Genomic DNA, 14,050 nt, shown 5'->3' with positions numbered 1-14,050 from the left:
CAGCATCTTTCCCCCCTGTTGCATTTTACTTACTAGTCTTGAAGAGTCCATGTGCATGGTATGTTAATATTCTAGGATAGTATTTCAACAATAGGGAAGTGATAGGAAATGAGAATTTGTATGTGACTGGTTGGGTCGTAACTGTGGAAATGCCCAGATGGCTTGTTTATATTAATTTGTAAGAGAGCCACTGGTCAGTTAGCTAATGTGTTAAGCCATTAAAAATGTAGTCAAAGTAGAAAATTAATATTTTTGAAAATATTGAGAAAAATATCCTCCATTGTAGATGCCAACCTATGTAGGAAAAAGAAGACAAATTTCATGCATTAGAGATCACGCAGACTCTTAATATAAAAGTTCCATGAACTATGGAGTGAACTTGTTGTTCTGTTACTAGGCTGTTTCCCGAGTCCTCTGTTATCTGCCTGTGGCTTTCCTTACTGCAATATGAAATTTCCATTAGTTCAGGGGTTAGATTCTCAATCGGAAAGCAGAGAATTAGTTCTGCTTCCTACAAAGATCAGTTAGTAAATTCCTCATCTCATTTGTAAGGTGCCATAGTTACAAAGTGATTGAATGACTTTCTGGATGGTAGAGCTAAGGTAGGCAGGAGACTCATTCACGGCTTGTGACACACTTAACAAAGAGCCATTCTCTTTGGTGATTATGTAGAAGTCTAAAAGTACATAGTTTGGTAACTGGAGGTGAGAGTTCTTCTTGTCCTTGAAACCTCTTTTTGTGGATTGTTTCCCCCCTCTCTCTCTTGGTGCCCTCAACAGAAAAAATATATATCATGTATAAAATGGCAATCCTATTGGCTAGCCTTTGAATCTGGCCTGTTCAAATTCTAGGTGAGCTTGGGCTTGATCTTTATCCAGTTGTTTATCAAGTTTCAGCATTTTCTAATGAACTTTGCCATTCTTTGTTTTGATCATGTGAGGGTTAGGGGTGCATATGTCTAAGACCATAAAAATGAGGTCCATAAACCTACCTAAACCTATGTTTTACTTTGCTAGCTAGCAGAAATCCTGTCTACATGTTTAAGGGTCAAGAATAGCAAAGTAAAATGTCCTGGCTGTGGATGCATGCTTTGTTCTTGCACTTTGATCTATGAGCAAGTTACTTAATGAGCTGCTGCTTCAAAAGTTAATTTTTCTGGCGAACAAAAGCACTGGAAAGTCTTTGCTGCAGACCAATGAGGCGAGGTCTCCAAAGAAAAATAGTCACAGTGCTCAACAGTTTGCCATTTTTTCTTACCTGCTGCTGAGCCAGTTTGGTGCTTCTGTTATTCACTCATGCATTCAGTCAATTAATTTCTATACCATTCTCTGTAAGAAATAACCTCAGAATAGTTTATGGGCAAAAATTATTAAAACACAATATAACAAACTTAAGACTAGTCCTAGAATCCATGCGAACAACAGAAATCAGTCTCCATTACAAATGGGCAACACTGATAAACTGTGCCCAAATATCTTGGTGAACAGACACCTTCCACCTATGCAATGTAGATGCCAGCTGTTTTTCTGACGAGGAGTTCCACAGGTAGAGTGCCACCACAGAACATACATTATCACCACCTGATGTATCGCCTCTCCTAGAAATCTGAGGGGTCCAGGCAAGTTGATACATGGAGAAGTGCTCCAAGTATTTGGTTCCCAAGTTATTGCCATACAGGTGGTAACCAGTGCTGCTCTCATAAAACAGGTTCTATGGTTAGAATAAGCCATGTCATTCAACACTCTGGTGGCTTTTTGCAGCTTCTGAACAGTCTTCAAGGTAACTCCATGTAGAGTGCATTACAATTTAAATGGGAGGCTACCAGAACATGGGTTACTTGGGTCATTCTAGGAAGCACTACAGCAGGAAACTGGCATTCTGTGTCACCTAGGCATCAAGCGACAGAGAAGCACTTCCATACTATAAATCTGCTCCATGAAGGGGAGTGCAACCATGTTTAGAACAGAACATCTATCTGCTTCCTGGACATGGGAACTGCCCATCCTTGGTGAGACAAAAAAGAGGGAGAAGGAGAAGACTGAAAGGAGGAAGTGTCAGAACTTGAAGAGGTAGCAAGGATTAGTGAGCTTGGAGAGTCTGTGGCAGAGAGAAGTCCAGAATCAGTCAGAGGCTGAGGCAGGAGAGTGGCATGAGGGAGGCCAAGAGGCAGAGACGAAGAAGAGGAGGAGTTTGGATTTGATATCCCGCTTTATCACTGCCCTAAGGAGTCTCAAAGCGGCTAACATTCTCCTTTCCCTTCCTCCCCCACAACAAACACTCTGTGAGGTGAGTGAGGCTGAGAGAAGTGTGACTAGCCCAAGGTCACCCAGCAGCTGCACGTGGAGGAGCGGGGCATCGAACCCAGTTCACCAGATTATGAGTCCACCGCTCTTAGCCACTACACCACACTGGCTTGTCAGGCTTGTGAAAAATCACAGGTGTCTCCCCCTCCTGCTGTGACAAGCTTGGTAATGCACAAACACAGTTTCTGATAGCTTGGAAAAAGCCCTGGAAAAGGAGAGGACTTAGGCAGCTATGGGGAGAAGGGACCTTCAGTCACAGCAACTGCTTCATTGGGGCAAGACCTATTGGAGATGAGTTACTGTACTCATTATGCCTGGCTGCTCCTGTGTTAATCGTGTTTTGCTAATAAAGAGTTATTTCCAATTTGCACAGTGTGATTTACTGCTGGCTCGCTCCTGATATCTTACCAGGGGGTCAGTCTCAGTTTCTTGGCCCTCATCCATCTCGTTACTGCCTTCAGGCACTGGGCCTGCTTCTGATGGCAAGAAGGAATAGAGCTAGATTGTCTCCCAGGTATTTTGTCAGGACTTAAGGTATACATTAAAGTGTACTTCCAGTTAGACCACATGACATAACTCCAACTGTCTTTGGTCATGATGGAATGGCAGTGACCTTTATGCAGAGTGGCCTTATTATTAATGCAGCCACATTGTTTTCCTTCCAGACTTCCACTCCAATTAGCTCCTAATGGCCATTGGTTAGGGATGATGGGAATTATAGTTCAACAACATCTGGAGGGCACCACATTGGCCATTCATGAAATGCATTGTTACTTTGTAGTTGGCGCATGGAGCTGAATCCTGAAGCCTTTTAGAACTTTGTGTCTCTGCTGATACTGTTTTTAATTACTGTTTGTATATTGCTGTCTTAACTTTGAATTGTATTTATTGCTTTTATTGACTGTTCTGCAGCTTGCCTGGAGGGCATCTTAATTCAGAAAGGGAGGGTATGAATTGTTATCCTTAAACTTAAACGAGTTCTCCAACTGTTAAATGGCACCTTTAAACCAAAATGTATGAACTCTTCTGCTTGGCACACTATGTAATTCTCGTTAGACACTGTTGCCCTGCATTTTCTAGCCTGGCCAAACATAGCAGTATTGAATGTGTTTCTCCTTGTCTGTTTTTACAAGAATGAAATAAGCTAAAGAAGCTGGTGGATGGAAAAACCATTTTCTTAAAAGAGCTCAAACTTAAATGTGAAGGCAGATCTCAGGGATGGGATATTTTGAAATGAACCAGAAGGGCCTGTGTGCGGTTGATCTTGCTCTCACATGTTCTCTGTCTCTCTTACATATCCACTAGGAGTAAATATGTACGGTAATTAAATAAATTGCATTATTCGTATATTTACAGTAAATGGTAACAGTTCCACATGTATAACAAGGTGTTAAAATCTGAAATCCCAATATGCTGACACCGCCTAGTAGACAGAACGGGTTAAAAATTTGCTAAGTCGAATGCTTTAATTGCCTATAAAGAATCTCTGTCAGGAAGCCGGTGATGACTATAAAAGAAAAAATGAAGGTTCCTCAATTATTCTTCCTCATCATGAGGTGCTAAATACAGAAGCAGGCTTCTGCCTTGCAGTGCTTTGCCCATCCAGGGCCCTTGTATTCGACTGGAACATGCAGGCATGGTTTAAATGTATAAAATATATAGCAATGTTAGCCGGTCCCCTGCACAATGTTCTGTAGGAGAACTGAGGCGAATACATATAACGAATACAAATAAATACATTTCTAAGTCTGGCCAAATTTAAGTTTGCTATTACTGCCAAACCTTGCTTTGTGTCTACAGATTGAAGTGTTAGTGCCCAATTGCCAGCTGTTCTTATCCTACTTCTTCTGATTTTCTTCTTCTGCTGCTGCTTCCTTATACTGGTTTATGCTTCATTTTGTTTATGCTCTGGCAAAATAGTCATACAGGAGAGAGCTTTGTGGTGTCTGGAATTCCTCTCGTACATAACTGCTGACTTAGAATCCTGGACCGAATTGTAAAAATGCATCCATTGCCTTGCAAAATGTCGTTTGACTTGTTGGCTTGTGTTGTCTCTGTCACATGGCGTGTGTTGCGTGTCTGTGGGAAGATTCTGTTTCCGAGGCTGTATTTCGTAGTATAGTGTGACTCAGCCTCTCTCTTGTATTCACACATGTGTACACAAGGAGTACAAGAACACTTTTAGTCACTTTCTCGGCAGAGTGTTTGAATTGCTAATGCATTGTTTGTTTGTGTGTTTTTCTTTCTTTGTAGACTATAATGGAGCAGTTCAACCCCAGCCTCCGGAACTTCATTTCCATGGGAAAGAACTATGAAAAAGCCTTGGCAGGTAAGCAAAGTGTAATTGTGCATGTTGTCATGGCTGTGGCATCGGGTGGTAGCAGAGGTGTGTGGAGGGGGGGGGAGAGAATGGCAAAATCTTATTCGCTGAGGTTGGCATTGCTCTTGAAGTTTAGAAAATATGTCAGGAAATGCTCTCGTCTGCCGAAGGCAGCCTGCAAAGCAGCTCTTTGAATTAAGACACAAGCGCATTATCGTTCTATGACATGTGAAGCATGAAGGGCTGTCACAAGGCGCACTGCTTAAGAAGCTGTGACATGAAACATCTTCCTTACAATGATGAGCCAGATACAGGCTGCTGATTTACTGACAACTAGATGATAAACACAACTTGTGATTCCACCCTTCTTCCCGTCTCAAATAGCCTCTTTAGATTGCCTAAATAATAATAATAAAAATCTTCAAACCTATCTTTAATAGCAAAGAAGTTCCAGCACTACACTTCACAGTGTATAGATGTATGTTTCAAAGCTACATTAGCAAATCCCAAATGAGTAAACAAAAAAAAAGGTTGACAATTATAAACCACTCTCGAATGTCCCCTTTGGGGGGCAAGGCACTTTGAGAGGGAGGTGGTGGTCGAGCTTCAAGCATGCTTGGAAGAAGCTGAGTTTCCAGATCAATCTGAATCTGACTTCAGGCCCAGCCATTTCATCAAAACTGCTTCAGTTTCCCTGGTGGTTGACATGTGTCAGGGGAGAGATGAAGGGAGTCGAACTCTCCTAATTATTCTTCATCTGCCTGCAGCTTTTGATAATTTGGACCTCAGTACTCTCCTGGACAGACTCCAAATGGTGGTGGTGGTGGTGCACCATTTTGTGATGGTTCTGTTTTTGATTTGGGAGTGTTGTTCCATAGAATAGCTATTAGTGGGGGGTATTACTTTGTGCCATGGGCACTGTGTCATGCTTCAGGGGTGCATTCTGCTCCCATGCTCTTTTAATATTCATATGCAGCTGTTGGGGAGGTAACATCTGTTCTGGAGTAAGGTGTCATTAACACATGGAGGACATCCATTTCTATCTCTCCATACCTTCTCATCGGAAGGCTGGTGCTCAATGGGCTGGGTGTTGATGAGGAAATTGACATTGAATCCAAACAAGGTGGAGGTGTTGTGTTCCTGAGCACAGAAAATGGGGATGCAGCCTGTTTTGGATGGGATTGCACTTCCCTTGAAGGAGTAGATCTGCAGGAAAAACTCCAGGCTTCAATATTGTCACCAAAGGCTCAGCTGGCCTTGGTGGCTAGGAATGCCAGCTCTGACTGGTTTACCAACTACAGTCCTGTTTGGACTTGGCCACTGTACTCATCCTCTGGTAACCTCCAGATTGGATTACTGCAGTACATTCTACTTGGGGCTGCCCTTAAAGACTCTTTGGAGACTGTCTGCCTCATTCTGGACCAGTTGCAATCTAGTATGACTGAAAAGAATCATATCACGCCTGACCTGAAGCACCTGTGCTGGTTGCCTATTTGTGTTTACATTAATGTATAAAGCTCTAAATGACTTGGGGTCCCAAATAGCTGAAGAAACTTCTCCCACATCCACCAGTTTGGGTGTCAAGATGGGTGGAGGAGCACTTGTTGGTAATGCTGCCATCCACAGAGGTGTATGTGGCAGCTCAGAAATTGTGGAATTCTCACCCCCTAGTGAGAGTCTGGCACTGACATTACATCTTTTGTTGGGTATGCCTGTTTACTCTGACCTTTGGAAGCGGAGTATGAATTTTTAGTTGTCTTTCCCATGAATTTTGTTATTAGTTGTATCTGTTTTGTGGTTTTATTTTATAGACTGTATTTTAGTTAATGTAACCTGTGCTTGGGACCAAAGGATGAGTAAAGAATTGGAATTCCAATTTTTAGGCAAAGGCTTTCATCCAGTTTAGTTAATAATGACTTGTTGGTGCAGACTTGATCCATTGGCTTCATCGGGAATTCTAAGGCTATAATTAGGGCACTTGAATCCCATTGACTCCAGTGTCTACTTAGCAGCCTATCTGTATGCAAATGTAACTGTGGCATGAGCTTTTGTAGGCAAGATCCTGCTTCATCAACCACATCTTACAAAGTTGACTCTTTAAAGCCAATGCCTTAATTCAAACAGTCGAGTCTTTAAGAAGTCACAGGATTCTTACATCCAACACAGAATAACACAATTAAGAACCACTTTTAATCATACAATAGGCAGCAAAAAACCCCCAAACAAACAAAAACCAAAGAACAACAACACCAGGTTTTCTTTCACCTTTACATTTCACAGGGAACTGCAGCCAATCCCACCTGCATGCTGAGTGTATCTGTATGACACACAGATTCTTCCAAACACTTGTCCGTCACATTCAGATTGTACGTTTTTAAGTGAACACTGAAAAAATCTTAAGGGCAAAACCAGAGAGCGTTATGTGAAGTGGTATTTTCTCATGGACGGTGTTTTGTTTTACCTTCTGCTTGGCAATTTGCCCAAAAGTTAGTAGATTTGTAGGCGCTGTCGTGCTCCTAATATGCCTGCTTTCCTGCCCAAGCTGCTTCAGCTGGCCCTAGGCAGGTGTGGAAAATCTCCTACATGTTTCGGCCAACGTCATTTGTTCAATGAGTTTGGTCAGCCGTGTACATTATTTCTCTTATGTATTTGTGCTGCTAGCTTTTGTGTCCCGTAGTGCAGGTAGGCTACTTTCATCCCTCCCACCCCCAGGGACTTGAGCTAGCAAGCAGAACTTAATTGCTTCTTGCTTTTTTATAGTTGCTAACACCTGAACCTTGATAAAGCCCTAGGGTAAAGCTTTCCCTGAAAGCCTTTCCCCCCTTTTAGATGGCCTGAGGATCCCTTTGGCAACTTCACTTACTCTCTCTGCCTGCTTGTTTAAGTGCAGCAGCAATTCAGTAACATTCCTGGGATTTCCCCACCACCAACCACCTTAAATAAAAAGAATAACTATCTCATGAGTCAGCTTTGTGAGCATTGCATCACTTGAGCGAGACTTAAGGGAAATGTTCTCAAACCAACTGCAGCACATTCTGTACAACAGGAGTGCCAGCTTGGCCCTGCGACCGTGGGTGCCCAGGGCATGCATGGCCCCGGCACCAAAATTTGTGGGTGCCTGGCCCCTTCAGAGGGGGAATTTTGTGGGTACTCAGGCACCCAGGGTCCCAGGGAGTTGGCGCCTATGCTGTACCACATGGAACTGCTTTGCACATGCCTTGCACACGCTTTGGACTGATCTGCAGTCTCCAGTGGCTTCTCAAGGAAAAAAAGAGGTACTAGGTGTCTTTAGCCTGCTTTTGAAATCCAGTGCTACTCAGTAAAGAGCCAAACTCCACACATTCTCAAGGGTTGCACTCCCTTCTCTTATTACCATTTCACGGGTTTCAAGGCTGTGTCCTAGCATTCACAAGAAGCTGAATGAATGAAGCCCTGGTCGGAATCATGCTCTGGCAATCTTTCTGCTAAAATGGAAGCTTATATTAAGAAGAACCCCACCAACCTCTTGATATGCATTTAATTATCTTGAGGTTGACCCTGAAAAGTTGTTAAAAGGAGATCAAAATGTTACCTAAAGAACGCTGACAGAATTTGAAGTGTAGTGGTTTTCATCAGGGAGTCATGGCCCATAGCTGATTTTACAGCACTGTATAAAATACTTTGAAATATAGCCCAAGTGTTACACACCATGGAATGAATGAAAAGTAACTCCATAGTGGCCCTGTTGGTTTGGGTTAACATAAAAGTGTTACATATACCCACCCACCCCCCAAAATAACATATTTGTAAGGGTAGGATTTGTGTGCCCAACACATAATGGGCTGGTTCACATCACGTGTCATGGTAAACTGTGGTTTTTAGCTTACCATGATTAAGCATCATGCTAGTACATACTGCTGAATTGTTCCCATTTTGCTCTGCTCTGCTTGGAGACGGGAACAACAAACCATGAGTCTTGACTCAGTGTTGCATGCAAACCAGCACTTGTGGCTCGTTTCTCTCCAAACAAAGCATGAGCAGAACCCAAGTTTTGTTCTTGGCTTACCACTCATGGTTTGAGAGAAACAGACCACAAGAAGTAGTTCATACATAACGCTAAGCTAAATCTTGAGGCTTCTTTCTCCGGGCTCCAGAGAGGTCAGAGTAAAACAGGAGCAATATAGCAGCATTTACTAGCCCACATAGCACATTCATATAAACTGTGGCTTATATTTCAATGTGAAGAAGCCTAGGGTTTCCACGTGCGCAGTGGGACTTCCCTCTCCCCTCTCTGCACCCTGTGCTCTCCTGATATTAGCTATGGAGGATTCAAATTCCAACTTTTAACCTTAAAAAAAAAATATGGTTGGGGTGTTCTTTAGCTCACCTGTGATTTTAGTTCTCTGTGATTTGATTATAGCTGAAGTTTACTCCCTATCTGGTTCTAGTTTGTGCTTTGCCTTTTTCTTCTTCTTCTTTTTTTAAGGGTTGTACTAAATGGCATTATAAGGATTTAATGGTTTAAATTGTTGTTTGTATGTTGCCGAGAGAACCATGGTGTGGGGAGACTTAAAACAAAATGACCAAATAAATAATATAATAAATGCTGCTGAAAGCTATTCTGATAAGTGCAAATAGATATTATTATCTGATATGTCTTGCATTTTAAGAGAAATAAACTCGCTGAAGACTGAAACACAGAGTGCAAATTTTAAAGTAAATAAAAGGAAATTATGGTTGGTTTAGTAATGTTCTTGTTGCAGAGGCTGTGAATTTGGCATTGAGAGGCACTCAAGAAGAGTGCCTGCTCCAAACTGCTCTTCCCCCAGTCACCCTTAATCACCATGCAGGTAGTTGCTGGTGCTGGTGCTGGTGCTGGTGCTGGTCCAAACAAAAAGCAATGGCACACCTAGGAGGCACAGGGATGTGGCACTAAGGCCCACTTGAAAGTAGCTCAACGCCCACTGGGTGGATCCTGGCACACTCTCTGAGAAATGCTGCTCCAAGACAAGGAAGTGGGTTAATACGGTATCCATTCTTGAGAACTAACTCTTGCAATCTTTGTTTCGTTTGCTTCGGTTTTTGATAAATGCGTTCTATCTGCAGATCTCAACTCTGTAATCTTAAAGGCCATTCCATTTTCTCCTGCTCTCTTGTCTCTTGATCTGTATCCTTATGAAACACAAGCAGTTTAATCCAGTAGCGCTTGCTAGAACATGTAGTTTTGCGGTGTTAAACAAAATCTATGCAATGTGTTCTTGTGATTAAGTGGAACCCCCTTCTTATCTGATTAAAGTGACGTGTGCAATTGGAATGTCAACAAACGAGCTAAAACGCTTGAGCTGCATTTGAAAGTCAAGTGATAGCTGGCTACTTAGTAAGATTTTTGGAGGCTTGATAAGCTAGTACAGTGGTACCTCGGTTTTCGAACGTAATCAGTTCCGGAAGACGGTTCGAGTTCTGAAACGTTTAAAAACTGAAAACTCAACAGCCGACGGCTAGGCCTTAGGATCTTTTACTCAGTGGAAGCCACATGGTATGTTCGACTTCCGGGGCATGTTCGAAAACTTAAGCATTTACTTCCGGGTTTACAGTGTTCAAAAATCGAAATGTTTGTCAACGGAGACATTCGAAAACTGAGGTACCACTGTATTGTCAAAGATGTGTCTTCTCCCAGAATAAAAATTCAGGTTTATACCAAGATAGTGGTCTATAATCGGAATAACCTTCTCTAATCTTGCAGATTAGCCTGGGAGAAATAATGCAAGATCTTGATGCAGAGCCCATATTTAGGATTTTGCATCTCTCCACCGTCCCACACCCAACCCCATAAGATTCTTGTGTTGTCCTATCCTGCTCTAAACACAATACCTGTTGCCCAAACTACCGCTTTCTATGTTGCATTCCACATTATTCATGTGTCAAAATTCCCTCCACTCTTTTAAGATCTGAATTAGCTCATGAGAGTTTTATCTGAATTATTATACAATGAAGCTTCTTTCATTTCAGTGACAAAAATTGTTATGTGACACAAGCTGAAAATTTCACCTTGATGTGGTAGTGTGTGTCCAAGAAGCTCTTATTGGAGTTTTGAACATTTCAGTATTATGTCATATGGTCAAATCACTCCATAATGCTTGGAGGTTGTTTGGAGTGCAAAATTTGAAGCTCAGCTATAGAAGCTGGCTAGGGAGGGGTTGGACCCTTGGATTACAAAGGAATCAAAGGTGTGCTAAAGGAGGATAAGATTGCAGAGAAGCTGAATGAATTTTTTGCATCTGTCTTCACAGTGGAAGATATAAGGCAGATCCCTGTGCCTGAATTAACTTTTGCAGGAAGGAAGTCTGAGGGACTGAAGGAAATAATGGTGACAAGAGACTAAGTTCTAGGCCTAACGGGCAAAATAAAAACTGACAAATTGCCAGGTCCACGTGGCATCCATCCAAGAGTTCTCAAAGGAGTCAAATATGAAATTGTTGATCTTCTGACCAAAATAAGTTAGCTTGTTCCTAAGACCAGCCTCCATACCTAAGAGCTGGAAGGTAGCCAATGTAATACCAGGTGTTTTTTTTACATAAAAAAGGGATCCAAGGGTTGGGGTTCCTGGAGATTGCAGACTGGTTAAGTTAACGTCTGTCTTCAGAAAACTGGTGATGTATTGTTAAAGGTAAAATAACCAAGCATACAGAAGAACAAGCTTTTGCTAAAGCAGAGCCAGCATGGCTTTTGCAAAGCTAAGTCTTGTTTCACTAAGTTATTGGTGTTCTTTGAGTCTGCCAGATTTTGGTGACAACACTAGCATTTAGATGGTGCAACAGGACTTGACAGCAGTTTATAGCTGGGAATTCCGTATTTAGCAAGTACATTCAAATGAATGAAACATTTTCTGTTGTGTTATCCCTGAAGCAACAATGGAGGTAAAAACGTACATGGCAATAATATACATGTGTTTCGATTTCTAGGTGTGACTTTTGCAGCAAAAGGATACTTTGATGCTCTGGTTAAAATGGGAGAATTGGCCAGCGAAAGCCAAGGATCTAAGGAACTAGGTAAGTTAAGTACCACACTCACTGCTTGCCATGTGGCTCTCAAAGGTTTAGCCAACTGTCAACGCTGCCCTTGGGTTGAAAAAAGGTAGCCACTTTGGTTAAAAGCTTGAGACGATGTTTGCTAAAAAGGGAAAGAGCAGCCCTCATTATTCATAAGGGGTGAGAGGAGTTCTAAAATATCCTCAGGTGTTGCCTGTGTATTGCTTAACGTGAGCTGTTACACCCCTTTCTCAAACATGCAGGTTTTGTATTCTTAGGTTACACTCTCCTGTGGAATATGGATTCCGTAAATTATGCTTAAGTGACAGGATGGATGTTTATTTGCACATGAGATGCAAAATACCCTAATTCATTTCCATCTGTTTGAAGTGCATCCTGTTCAAGGCACTAGATACAAGACATTGGCATTTTAGAGTCAGAGGGGTTTTCCATAAGCCTGAGATCCAAATCAGGACCATGATCATTGCAGGAAAAATATAAATGTGTCTGCAAAGTCAACCAAATTTTTGGCTCCACCAGCCAATCACGCTTGACATGACTTGATCGGGCATTCAAATAAAACTCCTTTATTTCACTGAGGCCCTTCTCTAAGGAAGCAGTTTGGAACCAGGTTAACTAAAGCACCTCTTGCACCTGCATGAACTGGCCTTCCTTTGAGATCAATGCCAGAGGTCCTGCTTGCTGGTCCACATTTCTTAAGATCAGTTAGACTGGTGAGCAATTTGGACAACATGCCAGTTAAGCATCTTTAATCATGGTTTGGTGTAGCGTTTGAGTTGAGCTGGTGTGAGCAATCCCCAGTATTTCATAAATGTGTTTACTTTGCCTGAAATATCATAATTGCAGGTGCAGGAATATTTTTTCTCTCTGCAATAAACATTGTTTTATTGGTCTCGTGCTGGTGAGTAGATCAAAAATAAAAATCCACTTTATGAAAAACAACAACATGGCAGTACTAGTTGTGGGCTAATATTGGGAGTCTTGTGCAGTTTAATTTACGGTCTCTTGCAAAATTTTAAAACTGCTTGTGCAAGCCTTATGATAATACTCTAGTGCTATTATACATACATAATCTCTCCACAACTTGGTTCATAAGCACTCCTCTTTCTTGGAAAAGGAAATGGGGTATTAATTGCCCCCCTAAACGATTTCTTTCATGCTTACCTAATCTAAAGATAGATGAAAGTAGTAGGCTGTCCTTTAACAAGACACATTTTTGCTTGTAGAGAAGTTTTAGCCTTCACTGCTGCAGAGTTAATCACAGAACTAACGCTAACGGCCTAACTTTGGTGGAACATTTTCCCCTTGAGGTTCAGCTCTCATTAACATCGGCTGTCATTTGGCACCAGCTGTAGACCTTCCTCTTCTGTCCAGCCTGTGGGTGAAGAGATCTTTGGCTTAGGCTAGGCAATTATAGTTCTTATTCTGATGAGAGTATTTGATGACTTGTTGTATTGTGCTTTTATGTTTGTATATTTAAAATACTGTCATCCGCCCTGAGGTCTTTTGACAAACAGTGGTATATACATTATTTTTAAAAATAGCCAAAGTGCCCCCCCCCCCGCCATTGCTTAAGCAATGACAACTCTGTCAGCTCCTGGGAACTGCAGGGTCACCTGTGAATAATAAACACTTAGGTTTTATTTCTGGGGAAGTGGCGCTTCTGATGGGCTGCCACAATAACACCTTTATGTTCCTTGCGATGTATAGATGTGGGGAAAATCTGTTTTTGGTTCTCTGTGAGTGTTACTTTTGATACATAGGTGGGACTCAGACAAATGCTAATAAAACACAGGGCCTGAATAGCCTGCTACCTGTGCATACTACACGGAGGTGTTTTTGGGAAATGCAAGCATGTATCAGGACATGGCAGTTTCGCACAAGCCCTGAAAAGTCAGACATCTTGCTAGATGTTTTGCTGTTCCAAGTAAATTCTTGTCGGCGTAATGAGAGTTTGTTTGGGTTTCTCTGCAGCCTTTCTAATCCCCATCAAGCAACCACCCACGTTTTAATTCCTTCCTTTTTGCTCCGTTTCCAAATTCCCCCTCCCCAATCAGTCTTAAGTAAATGTGCACAGCCTGCATGATTTGTACCGTAAAAGTAACAACACAGCCTTCTGGCTCCAATAAACTCTGGTTTGCTGAGTATTTGGGGAATCATCCTGAAGTGAAGGCTGTTAGGACTCTAAAAGTCTTTCCAAAACCTTAGCTAATCTGATATTCATACAATGTGCTCTATTTTGCCCCAAGTCAACAGCTCACTTGGGTTCAATCGCAGCCATGTGCACATAGACGGCATCCCTTGCACAGAGCAACAGAGCCAATGTTGTTGTCATCTTGCCCTGAAGGAGCCCTTTATCTACTTAAATACACCCAGTAGAGAAAAATGCCAGTTCTGTG

General features: G+C 42.0%; 1 protein-coding gene across 4 annotated transcripts in view; it reads left to right on the top strand.

Annotated features, from left to right (window-relative positions):
- Positions 1-14,050, top strand: part of BAIAP2 (BAR/IMD domain containing adaptor protein 2) — a 136,924-nt gene that overhangs the window by 30,216 nt on the left and 92,658 nt on the right. For all 4 annotated transcript variants that reach the window (XM_082212560.1, XM_082212563.1, XM_082212561.1 and 1 more), the window contains exons 2-3: positions 4,557-4,632; positions 11,565-11,651. In XM_082212560.1, the coding sequence (XP_082068686.1) occupies positions 4,557-4,632; positions 11,565-11,651 (163 nt within the window). The remainder of the gene's footprint in view (positions 1-4,556; positions 4,633-11,564; positions 11,652-14,050) is intronic.

Source organism: Podarcis vaucheri, assembly GCF_965113315.1.
Source record: "Podarcis vaucheri genome assembly, chromosome: 2".
Classification (NCBI taxonomy): Eukaryota; Metazoa; Chordata; class Lepidosauria; order Squamata; family Lacertidae; genus Podarcis; species Podarcis vaucheri.
The sequence above is the reverse complement of the archived record's forward strand: the minus strand, read 5'-3'. Positions and strand labels throughout refer to the sequence as shown.